General features: G+C 40.5%; 2 protein-coding genes across 2 annotated transcripts in view; both read left to right on the top strand.

The window, feature by feature from the left end:
• Window positions 1-791: 791 nt before the first annotated feature.
• guf1 (GTP binding elongation factor GUF1) lies at window positions 792-8,425 on the top strand. The gene is made up of 17 exons (XM_032554798.1): window positions 792-1,235; window positions 1,358-1,469; window positions 1,773-1,921; window positions 2,364-2,444; window positions 2,529-2,606; window positions 2,674-2,757; window positions 2,842-2,906; window positions 2,985-3,188; window positions 3,516-3,655; window positions 3,828-3,951; window positions 4,647-4,779; window positions 5,888-6,031; window positions 6,216-6,349; window positions 7,365-7,466; window positions 7,866-7,985; window positions 8,089-8,125; window positions 8,204-8,425. Exons 1-17 carry the CDS (start codon window positions 1,050-1,052, stop codon window positions 8,336-8,338), a joined length of 2,028 nt encoding a protein of 675 aa, XP_032410689.1. The 5' UTR covers window positions 792-1,049; the 3' UTR covers window positions 8,339-8,425.
• A 1,497-nt stretch (window positions 8,426-9,922) lies between these two features.
• pigg (phosphatidylinositol glycan anchor biosynthesis class G (EMM blood group)) overlaps window positions 9,923-13,725 on the top strand; it is a 114,636-nt gene continuing 110,833 nt past the window's right edge. Inside the window, exons 1-2 of the mRNA XM_032554954.1 lie at window positions 9,923-10,319; window positions 10,413-10,615. Of these exons, the coding sequence (XP_032410845.1) occupies window positions 10,166-10,319; window positions 10,413-10,615 (357 nt within the window). The 5' untranslated portion in view covers window positions 9,923-10,165. The remainder of the gene's footprint in view (window positions 10,320-10,412; window positions 10,616-13,725) is intronic.

Genomic DNA, 13,725 nt, shown 5'->3' with positions numbered 1-13,725 from the left:
TTCACATGTTGATGTTAAAAATATTTTTAGCCGCAAAGTGAAAATAAATAGATATGTAAATATATAAATAAATAAAAAATATGAATTAAATGTTTTCAAGCGGGTTGCTCTATTGTCTCACAAAGGAAAATATGCATCCTCTCTAGAACAATGTTTCTAGATTTTAATTGTAAAGAAGAAATAATAAAAAAAAAAACATGACATGCCGCATGTAGGGCTAATAGATGCTTGTTATTTTTGCTCAAAGGATAAAAGCAATAATCTATTCAAGGCAGCTTCGTTGTCATAGCAACTGATGTCAATTTTTTATCCCACATCTGACAGGCTGAGTGGGCGGGACTAACGGCTGTCAGACGCGTTGAAAGCTAATAAATGCGTCGTGCAACGACGAATAGGCTCCTTTACACAAAGTGAGGCGTAGGCATTTCCAGGCGACGCAGTTCATTCCTTTCCCTGCTTTCCGCCAAAAATAAACAGATAAACGAGAAACTAAATCACAGTTTTCATTTAGAAAAGAAACACAATATCACTTATGCAAATATAAAAAGGACAGCGGTGTCGAGAGAGCGTCGAGTGAAATAAAAAAAACAACATGCAGCTGAATGAAGCGGTTTTTCAGGATGCCCTCAAAATGTTGCTAATTTCTTTATCGATAATAAAGCTGCCTGCCATTGTGCTTGTTTAATCTGCCTTTCAACATTTGGAAAAAACTAAGTTACTCGTTTCAAGTGAAGTGGTTCAAATTAACATTTTTCCCCAAGTTCTGGTTCGAAAGAAATACATTTCCCATAATTCTTTGCTGCTGACCTGTAACCCAAAATGTCAGCGCCCTGAACGCTCGTGCAAGGACTACTGTTGTTTGTAGCGCAGCTGTATTGTTATGGGTGTTATTTATTTGAAGCAACCTGTTCACTAAGGTCTCACTTAGCTGCTTCTGCTATGTTAGCATGTTGCTAACCTTGCTAATGCTGGCAGGTAGCCTTTGGGAGGCTTGTTAGCATTTCTCCTGCCCTGATAATAATAATAATGCTGTGAGGTTTCTAGAAAACATGACGTATTTTCTAGTCAAACAGTTCTGCGACTTTTCTCTGTTAGGACGGGTTTTACCTTTTAAAGTGTGCAGAAGGAAAATACCGAGCTACAACATTTGCTACAGGGTGCTGAGACACCGCTGGATGAAAAGTCTGCCTGTTTTATCCAGCAGCTTCAGGAGCGTAAGCACACAGCCAGCCAAGGTAACAAACCCACCTCAGAGTCAGTTAAGGCAACCATGGATGGATTACTGTTGGTAAATATGAGATGTTTAATACGTTTCCTTTAGAGTTAACAGAGTTAGTTGTTCTTTGTTGTTCCTAAGGATGCTGTCGACCTGTCCAAGTTCCCTGTGGACAAAATCAGGAATTTCTGCATCATTGCCCATATCGACCATGGAAAAAGCACCTTGGCTGACAGGCTGCTGGAAATGACAGGTAGAAAAGCTCCTTTGTAAAACAGTATCAAACACCTGGAATGTGTACCTTTGTTTCGCTGAATATTACATGTCTGTGTAAAACTCGGTTCGATTTCTCCAAATCAAACCAAATCTTTTCAGTCCGAGACATTCGCCGTCACATCTGGCGTCACAGGGCTCTGTTCTGTTCCTGTTGTTGTTCATAGGTCATTATCATCATTGTCCTCTTTGCCACTTTGTCGGCGTGTTTGGAAATGTGACGTAGGCATGTGTGTCTGTTGTGCTGGAATTGTCTCTTACTGTTGATACGGTTGGAAAACAGGCGCCATCGCGAAGACGGAGAAGAACAAGCAGGTTCTGGACAAGCTGCAAGTGGAGCGGGAGCGAGGGATCACAGTGAAGGCCCAGACGGCCTCGTTGTTCTACAGCCACGACGGACAGGAGTATCTCCTGAACCTCATTGACACGCCGGTAGAGTTCCACTTCTTCACAGTTCAAAACGTGTTTCCGACCCAAGCACCAAATGTTTGTAGTAATGTGACTATATATGAAAGATATCTTGCAGGGTTTCCCCCAGGAAAACTTGCTAAGCCTGGTGGTTGGTGCCAGGGCAGTCATTCATCCAGCGACCCGTCATGTTTTTGAGTTTAAAAAATGTTTAAAGCTGACAGGAAATTTGAAAATATCACTTGATAATTATGTGTTATTGAAAGATTGGAAGATTAAGACCTGAACACCAACAATGAAGTCTTGAAAAATGCAAACATTTGAAAAAGACTTAAATAAATAAGCAATGCTTAGCCTGGCGGGGGCACAAGTCAAGCCTGGTGGCCCGCCAGGCTTATAATACACTTGGGGAAACCCTGTCTCGTGTTAAGAATTCGTTTTGAAGGCAGGTTTGCTTTCTCTCCAGGGCCATGTGGACTTCAGCTACGAAGTGTCCCGTTCACTTTCCGCTTGCCAAGGCGTCCTGTTGATTATTGATGCCAATCAAGTAATAAATATATATTTATTGACTTTCCGAGGATTTATTTTCCTGTATGATGTGTGGTCTCTCATCTGTTGTTGTCTCTTAAAGGGCATTCAGGCGCAAACCGTCGCCAACTTCTACCTTGCCTTCGAAGCCCAGCTAGCTATCATACCTGTGATTAACAAGGTACTTTCAGACCTTCCCGCTGGGAGTTGCCTGTACAAAGAAAGGTGACTTTGTTCCGTCTCCTCAGATCGATTTGAAAAACGCCAACCCGGAGCAAGTGGAGTCGCAGATCGAGAAGGTGTTCGATATCCCACGCGAGGAGTGCATCAGGGTAAAAGATGGCGGGAAGACGCTAGCCGTTTCCCCCGTACGTTTCACCGCGCGCTCCTCACAAACGTCTCCTCCTGTGCGGCAGATTTCAGCCAAGCTGGGAACAAACGTGGAGGCGGTTCTTCAGGCGGTCGTCGAAAGGATCCCGCAGTAAGATCGGTCTCCATCTCTTGCGTGAAGTCTCGTTTTGTCTCGGTTTGCTCACGCTCTCCTTCTTTTCCCCCCCAGTCCTGGAGGGAGCGTCGACGACCCGTTCAAAGCTCTGGTGTTTGACTCCAATTTCGACCACTACAGAGGAGTGGTGGCCAACATCGCCGTGATCGGAGGTCGGGTGAAGAAGGGCGACAAGATCGTGTCGGCGCATCTCAGTAAAACCTACGAAGTCAATGAGCTGGGCCTGCTGCGGCCAGAGGAGCACGCTACACAGAAACTGTACACAGACGGCGTTTATCGTTACCTACTGGTCTTTAGTTTACATTTTCTTCTTTGCCAGTCAAAACGTCTAACAGCCTGGAAAATAAAAATCCAGGTCAAGAAAAAAGAAAAGTGCTGAACCTTCAAAACATATAGTTATAACTTTATTTTGTTGTTGTTGTTTTAGTATTTCTTGTGTTTTAAAAAAAATTAAAATTGTTTTTTTTTTTTTTTTTTTTGGCCCCCCAATCAATTTTGATTGACAATTTTGGCCAACATAATAAAACGTTTTATCCAAACGTTGCGTTAGCGTCTCGCGCTAATACCAATATGGCCGTTCTCCAGCTTTGCAGGCCAGGTGGGTTACATCATTGCGGGGATGAAGGACGTGAAGGAGGCCCAGATTGGCGACACTCTTTACTGCCTCGAGCGTCCGGTCCAAGCTCTTCCTGGCTTTAAGCCTGCCAAAGCCATGGTGTTCGCCGGTAAGACTCTTCCTGATTTCCGTTTTTAAAAAGTAAACTCGGATTCAAGCTGGAGGTGGGGAAAAGTTGTTCTGCTCTTGGCCCCATAGTCAAGTTTTGTTTACGTGAGGCTTTCAGTGAGGAGTCCAGTGTGGCTGCTAATGTACTCCCTCTCTGGTTTCCTGCTCCTCAGGCATGTACCCAATGGACCAATCAGATCACCCGGCCCTGCGGAGCGCCATTGAGAGGCTGACCCTGAATGACTCCAGTGTCACAGTGCAGAGAGACAGCAGTCTGGCCCTGGGAGCAGGCTGGAGGTCAGAACCGGCGCTTTTCAATTAGTGGAAAAATGGACTTCTGGGTCGTAAGACAGAAGGTGGGGTCAGGATTTGTACCGAGGTCACCAAGGAGAAAACATTGGTGATAAGGCCACAGTCCGCTTCTCCCCCCCCAAACTGTAACCTGTGTTTGACGTTTTCACCGGAATTCTGATTTTTTTCACCTGGAAAAACATCCGATCTGTGCCACATCCACACATGGAACTAATTCAGATACATATCCTATAGCAGAAAATTATGATTATGAACTTATGAATGAAATCTGTGCTACTGGCATTGCATCATGATCCCTACGCATCCTGACTTCCCTACAGAAATCGCCATCAATGCTTCACAAAATACCGTTGCTATTCGCTGCGATATCTTTGCCGTTGCTGTGACCTCGTGTAGACTACGCATCGGCTTTCGTAGCTGAATAAACTTTAAAATCGATCCACAAGCGGCTCCGTCCGTCATTACTTCCGTAAACAGTGCGCCGCTGTGCGACGTCGACGTTCTTCTTCTGATTGCGCTCGCATTTGATCAGCAGATTGAACGACCACACACACACACACACACACAAAAAATCTGAATCGAGCGTCAAAACCTGCTGTGTGAATGTGGCCTTAGACGTCTTCCCTGCTTCCTCCACCTGTTTTCTAGTGGTGTTTAGTTGTGTGTCCTCCTCTATACAGACTTGGTTTTCTGGGTCTTCTTCACATGGAGGTGTTCAATCAGAGACTGGAGCAGGAGTACAACGCGTCGGTCATAGTGACCTCCCCCACCGTGCCCTACAAGGCCATCCTCTCCTCGGCGAAGCTCATCAAGGTAGAAGCCGCTACTTGCACAAACGTCGTGCGTTTTTTTTATTGCAGAGTTTGGTTGAGTTACAGACAAGGGATGTTTTGTTATGGAGAGTGAGAAGTGCCAAATTACAATAAATAAATAACTTTGTAAATACTAAGTTAAATGTGTCGTTGTTTTATTAAAACTGGAAATAAATATAGAAATATTTTAGAAATGTAGAATCAGTTATATGTGCCTCAATTAACTGCAAGGCTTTTATTCTTAAAAAAATGATTTTATTATTATTATTATTATTGTAAGATTTAAGAAATGATCTCATGTTCTTTTGCTGAAACAAACTGTCCACTTTAGCCATTAAACTTCCACCCATAATTATTTCATGAGTGGGCGGGATCAGAGAAGCCGTCTGATTGGCTGCTTCACACAGCAAGTCAAACAGCTTCTTCCAAGTTGACTCTTTGTCAATATTTTCACTGGAAATGTGGAGAAAACTTTGATGAATTATTTATGGGTGAGCAGCTACAACCTCAAAGTAGTTTTCTCTGGAGTAAGTTTAATAATTGTTTTATACGTTATCAACATGTCAAATGACAAAACACAAAATCTTACGAAGTATTGATGTCTTGTTTTTAGTGTAAATGTCTTAGTGCACTTGAAGTAATACAGACAAAAATGATATGTAATTTTTCAGCACAAAATTAGAGCTGGTTTTAAGTCAATAATTCTTTAATATAAATTTTTTTAAAAGGTACTAGTTCCACTGGCAGATTATTTCACTTATAATAAGACATTTTCTCATAAGTGAAATAATCTGCCAGTGGAACTAGTACCTTTTTAAAAGTCAATATTCAAGAATTATTGACTTAAAACCAGCTCCTATATCTTGTTGAAAAGTGACTTGTCTCTTTATTTTTGTTATTTTTGTCTCATTTCAAGTATGATAAGATATTTGCAGATTTTGGTCCTTTTTATCAAAAATCACGATATAATTTCTACCTGGTTATAGAGGAAAATTTTCACCCCCCTATTTTAAGGTATTTTTCCTCCTGACTTTCTCCTTAATGAAGCCTGACATATGTGATCAGGACCTCTAAAACCCGTCCATGTTCTCGTGTTCTTGTCCTCACAGGAGCACGGCGGCGAGGAGGTAACCATAGTGAACCCGGCTCAGTTCCCAGGCCGATCGGTCGTGTTGGAATATTTGGAGCCCATGGTGCTGGGGACGATTCTGGCTCCAGACGCTTACACCGGCAAGATTATGAGCCTGTGCTTGGTAAGAGGAATGGGAGTAAAATGCTAAAGAGATTAATTAAAACTCAGTATGGATGCAGTTTAGAAAATTAAGAATGCACACAGGTGGGCCTGCTGCGGGTCAGAAAATGAGCTTTTGAGCTCGACTTTCTGATAAAAGTAAAACTAAAAGCCCTTGGAGAAGAAAGCCGTGGTTTATCTTTCAGAGTCGCAGGGGGGTGCAGAAGAGCATGGTGTACATTGACGAGCAGCGCGTCATGTTGAAGTATCTCTTCCCCCTGAATGAGATCGTTGTGGACTTCTACGACCTCCTCAAATCAATGTCGTCCGGATACGCCAGGTAAACTGTAGGCGGTCACAGCATGCAGCTCCAAACGACGGCTGCTTTTCGTACATCAAGAGAAAAACCAGTAGAGAATGAAAAGGGACAAATTTGTTATGTTTAGTCGTGTGTTTATTGAGGAAAATTAATTATTAATTACCAATCTGTGGACGGTAAAAATAAGTAAGTCTTCACACTCAGGATTTTCAGACATTTGTGTGTAGCTATAACTACAACTGACTGGTTCCAGCTGCTTCATGATTAGCGTTAAACGTCAAGTTGGAGGACATTTTGGAACACCTTACTCAGTCTTTTCCATTAAAATTGTCCGAGTGTTAATTTCACATTTTACCACTCAGTAGATTTATGCATTTTAATATCTAAAGAACATATTAGAGAGACAAGCATTTAATAGACTAAAGATAAATTGTCAATTAATCAGATTAAAATTAGTTACAATTATCGATTAACTGATGGCGTCCGCTTAAACCTTCTTTTAGTGGTGTAGTTCGGCCGCCTACCAGCAGATGGCGCCGCTGGTCATTCTTAAGTGGCCGCAAAGAAAGATGGCGGCTGCACCAGAACGAGAAAGAGACACGGTTCAGACAGAGTCCGGTTTGGGATGCTAAATGTACTCTATGCGGTTCTGTTTAGAAATATAAACACTCGACAGGGTCCTCATGTTATCACCTTAATGTCTCTCATTCAGCTTTTTATGTGCGTAGGGCATAACAAATAAAACTGTAACATGATGGTTGGGGGAGAGGGACATGATGACAATAAGAGGCTGGATTTGGAAGCAGTCGTGAGTTAAAGCAAATGCTGCATATTACGAAAAGGCTAGCCCTTTATGCTAATAAAAGGCGGTAATTAGAACTGCTTGAAAGTCACTTATAAAATATAATTTTCCTCCAGTTAAGATGTTTTTCTTGTCATTCCCATTTGATTGGCAATTCAAGACCTCGTTTATTTTTCTGAAGTAACTGTGAAAGCTTTGCGTTCTTCTCACCACTTTCATCTCCTGCTTCCACAGCTTTGACTATGAGAATGCAGATTACCAGGCTGCCGATTTGATAAAGATGGACATTCTACTGAACGGCCGGCCGGTGGAGGAACTTACCACCATCGTACACAGGTGCAGTCAAGTCTGTATTGTGTTGAAATATTCTGGGGATGGTTGTATTTGTTACTCTTTGTAGCACTTTCATACTTCCTCGGTTGTTGTTTTTTTTTTTATTAAATTGATTCCAGTGGAGTTTGAATAATATGACAGTTATTCTAATCCTACAGTTCCATCGCTATGTGTTCTGTACAAAATTAAAGTTTACTATTCTTTTAGAGGGCGAACTTGCATTATACCATTATCAATATATATTACTTGAAAATGGTCTCCGAAACAACAACATTGTTCAAGAAATAGTTCATTTCTTGAACAATTTATCATTCAGCAAAATTTGTTTTTACGGAAAATTTAAGTACAATTAAGTGCTTGTTTTTTTTTTGTTGTTTTTTTTATATTTGTGTCTTCTGACAGGGAGCGTGCGTACAGTATGGGGAAAGCCATGTGTGAGCGCCTGAAAGAATCCATTCCCAGGCAGATGTTTGAGATCGCCATACAGGCAGCCATTGGAAGTAAAGTCATAGCAAGAGAAACGTAAGTAGTGCAGCTCCTCCGTTTGTCGGCAAAATTCTGGACATAGAACAACAATCAATAAATAGTGCTTTGGAGTAAACGTGGTGCTGTGTTCCTCTTTCAGAGTAAAAGCATTCAGGAAAAATGTTCTTGCGAAATGTGTAAGTAGAAGGGTTTCTATTGTCTTGTGTGGTAACTTGTCGCAACTTGTCGTTTTAATCCTCATTCATCTTTTGCAGTACGGAGGCGACATAACGCGGAAGATGAAGCTGCTGAAGAGGCAAGCCGAGGGTAAAAAGAAGATGCGGCGCATCGGCAACGTTGACGTTCCAAAAGACGCCTTTATTAGTGTTCTGAAGAGGAAAGAAAAATAAAACATCATTTTAATCCATTATTTATGGATTTGCTGCAACTGTAATCAAAAAAAAAATAAAGGAATTGCTCATATTTTTTTAACAAAACTTTGGTAATCTCTTCTAGTTTTTGTTAGTTTTTTTTCCTTTCTGATGCTTTGTTTACATTTCTCTAATCAAAATGGACACAGTACCAGAAATAAAATACAAAATTAGACATTTGTCTCAATCACGTTGGGATTTTAATACATATTTAGAGGATAAGAAGTGATGCAATTTCATTATTGGCATTACTAAAAACAAAAAAAGTGAACAACATAAGTTAGTGCTTGTTAAAACATGGAAGTGTTCAGGAAAAATGTGCTAGTTTACAACTTCTGAAGAAGCTGCAGAGATCCACAACTCGGGTGGGAGAAACAACTGCAGGTCTTCCCGTCTGTAATCCTGGCCTTTATGGAAGAGCAAGATGAAATGTTAAGAAAAAAAAAGGTATTAAGAAGTCAGGTTTGATGTTGTGTTAACACTCCACAACTTTAGCTGTTATTAAAATTCCATAAAATATCACATCAAAGGTATGTTAATAGATGTTAACACTGAAGGGAACCGGAAATAAATTCTAACTATTAAGGGAGGAATCTGGATATAATTGTATTAATTTGATATTCACCACTATTTACTTTTTGCGAATCTAAAATTATAGGAATGAACGTTAATCGAGCATAAATCAATGTCCAACCCAGGGAAATGGTGTAAACGGAGCTGTCTTGCAGTGACTAAGTTCTCCCAGCAGATGGCGGCAGAGGCTTTGACATGAACATACGGGTAGTCTGGTTCTGTAATCATTGTTTTAACGTACTTCTTTTCTTTTTTTTAAAAAAAGTTCATTTTTTAAAGTAAAAAGCAAATATATTCTTTGTTCTTTCTCCTCTAAGAGCAGAACTAAAACTAATATTATAGGATTAATTTTTTTCTAATTTGCAGTTTCATCATCGTAAAACCTTAGATCTGCGGTGCCCAATGCAAATCCTCAACAGTCAGCGTTCTGTTTTAGAGTTTCTCCACCTCTGATGCTGGATTTAAACAGTTGAATCACTTCTTCGGGTTGTCACAGTTTTGCAGAGAGCCCATGTTTAAATCAGGTTTATTGAACCGGGAGGACAAAAAATAGGCAAAACGCCACAACTGGAATGGCCACTGCTTTGAACAATCCTCAGAATTTTGAGGTTAATATACTTTGACTTCCTCTGCCACGTAAAAGGTCACTTAAATCTGACATGCACCTCCAGGAAGTTAGTTCTCTTGCTGAGATCAAATTAAGAGATTTAAAATAAAATTCAGAGATTAAAGTCAGAATTCTGAGGGCAGAAAAATCCAAATTATGAGACTGAAGTCTGAATATTCTCAGATTAAAATCAGAATAATCTGAAATTAAATCCTGAGATAAAAGTCAGAAAATTATGAGATAAATTATGACATAAAAAATAATTTTATTTTTTTATTTTTACAGGAGCTCTAATCCCTTTCTGTACCTGCTTAATGCATTTGTTCAGGCTGACGCAAACAAAAACATAATAACCAAGAGCGCTTTTAAAAAGCGCGTTGGTCTTGTTTGGTTCTGTCGCCTGCCGTAGTTTATCAACGCGGAAGCTACAATGAATGGCTACATTGCTAACTGGTATTAGTGTCTTATCCTAAATATACGTATAAACATTGACTGTTTGCTACTTTTTCTGAGAGACGGACATGTTGCGGGGTAACACGCAGCTTGGCGGGTTGTCCCTGTGATGCGTGGCAGCTGCGGTCAGCGAGTTGTCCCATTCAGATAAGTTAGTTGCTGCGTAAAACACCATGAAAGTCCGCTCGTCTGTGTTCGCCTGCTTCATTTTAATATTTGAAGTGCTCGGCGTTGCCCTCTTCCTGAGGGGCTTCTTCCCTGTTCCTGTAAAGTCTTCTTTCTCCTCCAAGAGCAAGCTGTCGGATTTACCCGCGGAGCCGCTGGCAGGTGAGAGCCCCCAGCATCACCCTCCCGCTACCTACCTGTCTGTCTGTCCCCCTCATTGTGGTCAAGCTCATCTGAGATGTTCTTACTTCACAGGAAGCCCTCCCAACTCCACCCGCCTGCCCCAGCCCCTGTTCAGGAGGGTCGTCCTCATGGTGGTGGATGCCCTCCGAGACGACTTCGTGATTGGACCCGCCGGGTCCCACATGCCCTACACCCGGTACCTGGTGGAGAAAGGCTCGTCCCACAGCTTCGTGGCCAAGGCAAGACCTCCCACTGTCACCATGCCAAGGATCAAGGTAAGGTCTCTTTATGCTACATTTATCCACATCTTAAATATGCTTTTATCTGTGGCAAAGACATCTGCAGGCTTGGTTTTCCCACAGGGTGTTGGCGCATCCTTAGAAAGTATTGCATGTTTGTATCTAAAATAAAAGCCTTAAAATGTCTTGCATACGTAAAACAATTTAAGTTAGCCTTAAATGCGTCCTGCAGTGGCAGAACTATTTAATCAATCAATCAATCAAATTTTATTTGTATAGCACATTTCAGCAGCAAGACATTTCAAAGTGCTTTACATCATTACAAACACAGAATCACAATGCAATATAGAATCAAGTTCCATCAATAAATTTGTAATTGATTACGTTTCAAATACAATTCTAAACAGGTGGGTTTTTAGTTGAGATTTAAAAGAAGTCAGTGTTTCAGCTGTTTTACAGTTTTCTGGAAGTTTGTTCCAAATTTGTGGTGCATAGATGCTGAACGCTGCTTCTCCTCGTTTGGTTCTGGTTCTGGGGATGCAGAGCAGACCAGAACCAGAAGACCTGAGAGGTTCTGGAAGGTTGATACAACAACAGCAGATCTTTAATGTATTGTGGTGCTGAGCCGTTCAGTGATTTATAAACTAACAACAGTATTTTAAAGTCTATTCTCTGAGCTACAGGGAGCCAGTGGAGGGACTTTAAAACTGGTGTTATGTGCTCTATCTTCCTGGTTTTAGTGAGAATGCGAGCAGCAGCATTCTGGATCAGCTGCAGCTGTTTGATTGATTTGTTGGACAGACCTGTGAAGACGCTGTTGCAATAATCAATACGACTGAAGATGAACGCATGGATGAGTTTCTCTAGATCTGGCTGAGACATTAGTCCTTTAATCCTGGAAATGTTCTTCAGGTGATAGAAGGCCGACTTTGTGACTGTCTTTATGTGGTTCTGGAGGTTCAGGTCAGAGTCCATCACTACTCCCAGGTTTCGGGCTGATCGCTGGTTTTCAGTTGTAATAACTGAAGCTGTGCATTGACTCTAGATCGCTCCTCTTTAGGTCCAAAAATAATAACTTCAGTTTTGTTTCTGTTCAGCTGGAGAAAGTTTTGGCACATCCACACATTTATCTGTTCTAAGCATTTGTTCAGTGATTGGATGGGCTCTGAGTCACTTGGTGACTCAGAGTTAATCTCATATAGTTTTAGTTTTTTCTTGCCGGACTTTTCTGTCAGGCATTCATGAGGCTACCACTTAGCTAGCTAAGGCAAATTCTTTGAGCAAGCTAGCTACGAAGCTAGCTAACAGGCTATGAAAAAAGGCAGCTAAAAAGTTAGCTACCTTTTGAGCTATGAAAAAGGTTAGCTGGCTAACTAGTTAGCTTCATTTTTCGTCTATAATGGGTAAGTGGAAATTTATTGCTGGACATGTTAGTTTTCACTTTTTTTTTCTTTTTTTTTTTACCAGAAATAAAATCTTCAAAAGCAGAAATTTTGTTTGAAATTGATTTATTGCTCAGCCCAACTTGGCATATTGTTTTATAACCTGAGCGCTTCTGCTGTGTTTCTTCATTAGGCCGTTTACTTTCTGATGTTCTCGAGCAAACCTCTGAATCTGAGAATCTATTGGCACTGAACTACAGACACAGAAACTCCATTAAATGTTTAAGTCTCTTCTGAAGACATTGGATTGTGCTATTTCAGGTTGTTTTTCATTCATAAACAATTTAGAAAACCATGCATCTTTTTTGCTCCCCCTCGTATTTCGTATTGGTCTGTCGCATAAAATCCAAATAAAAACGATAAAAAGTTTGTGTCGAAACTTTCAAGAGGTATGAATGCTTGTGCGTATAAGTCAAAGCGTCGTTCCATTCAAAGTCTGCCGTCACCTCAGGATCACTTCGTTCAGAAATACTTTGATTCAGTGGAATAAAGGTTCACACAGATTGTTCCCTGTGTTTCATGGTAGATCGTTGGTGATACTGAGCAGTCTCTTTTGTCAATTTCCTGTCTCTTATTATTACTATTCCAGTAGTTTTTCTAAAAAAAAAAATTTCTATCAGGACTGTTAGTTTTAAGGAAGGAAAATCTTCAATATTTGTGTCGCTGACCTCAGATGTTGGAGTGTTTTGACCGTAGTTGAGCCACTTTGGGTTTTATTAACAGAATAATATAGTACAGCATCAAATGAAGCATTCTTTTTTTTGTACTACCTTAATATATGACAGCATTATTATTATTATTGTGGTTAGTCTGTTGTTAAGGTTGGGACACAGTAAGTTTAATCAAATGATCATTTTAAATACAAGTATGGCTTTTAACTTTTCTGAAATTCATACAACTCATAGTTCCAATGATCATTTTTCTCTTTCTGTCCTTTGCTAATCACCATTAATCGACTTTATCAGTCATAAACTCATAAAATCATAAATACACAACAGGAGCTAATGATAAAACACCTGGTTCCCACCAGGTGTTGGAAAATCAAAACCAGAATGCATAAGCAATGCTTGAAAAGTTGAGGAACTACTTACTTCATAAGAGTTGGGAACGTTTCGTAGAGCTGGAAGTCCAGTATGTCGATTAACTTAATCATCAGCAACTGTAACCTCTTCTGTAAAAACACAAGGTGTGTACAGCTTTTGGTTGGAACCCCTCAGACGTGTGTTAATAAAGCATAAAGAAGGAAAGACGTTAGAAAGGACCGTGAAGAAAGGGTTACCTTGGCCATCTTCCCTAAATAATTAATCCTGCTGTGGCGTTTGTCTTTCTGTCGAGCTGTGCCTGTCAGTCTTTGCGGGAGTGGCTCTCCGAGGAAGTTCACTAAGACGTCAGTCAGAAGAACAAAATAAAACTCAATCCCACATCGTACGGGCCTCCATTGTTCATCTTGCATGTTAAATTTTATGGCAGAAAACTAGAACAGTTATTCATTTCCAGGATATGGTCTTCCTGTTTAAAAACAAAATAGGTAGCAACTCGTTGTGGGTTTAGAGGATTTTACAGGAGCAAGTTGCAAGTCTTTATAAAAAATGTTTATTAATCTAAAAAAAAATAATAACATCATGTTGCATTGAAAACAAACATATCAGCTAGGGATGCACCGATATGAAAATTTGGGCCGATATCTGATATTAATATTACTGT

Source organism: Xiphophorus hellerii, chromosome 23 (genome assembly GCF_003331165.1).
Source record: "Xiphophorus hellerii strain 12219 chromosome 23, Xiphophorus_hellerii-4.1, whole genome shotgun sequence".
NCBI lineage: Eukaryota > Metazoa > Chordata > Actinopteri > Cyprinodontiformes > Poeciliidae > Xiphophorus > Xiphophorus hellerii.
Note: the sequence above shows the minus strand (reverse complement) of the source record. Positions and strands in the feature narration are given on the sequence as shown.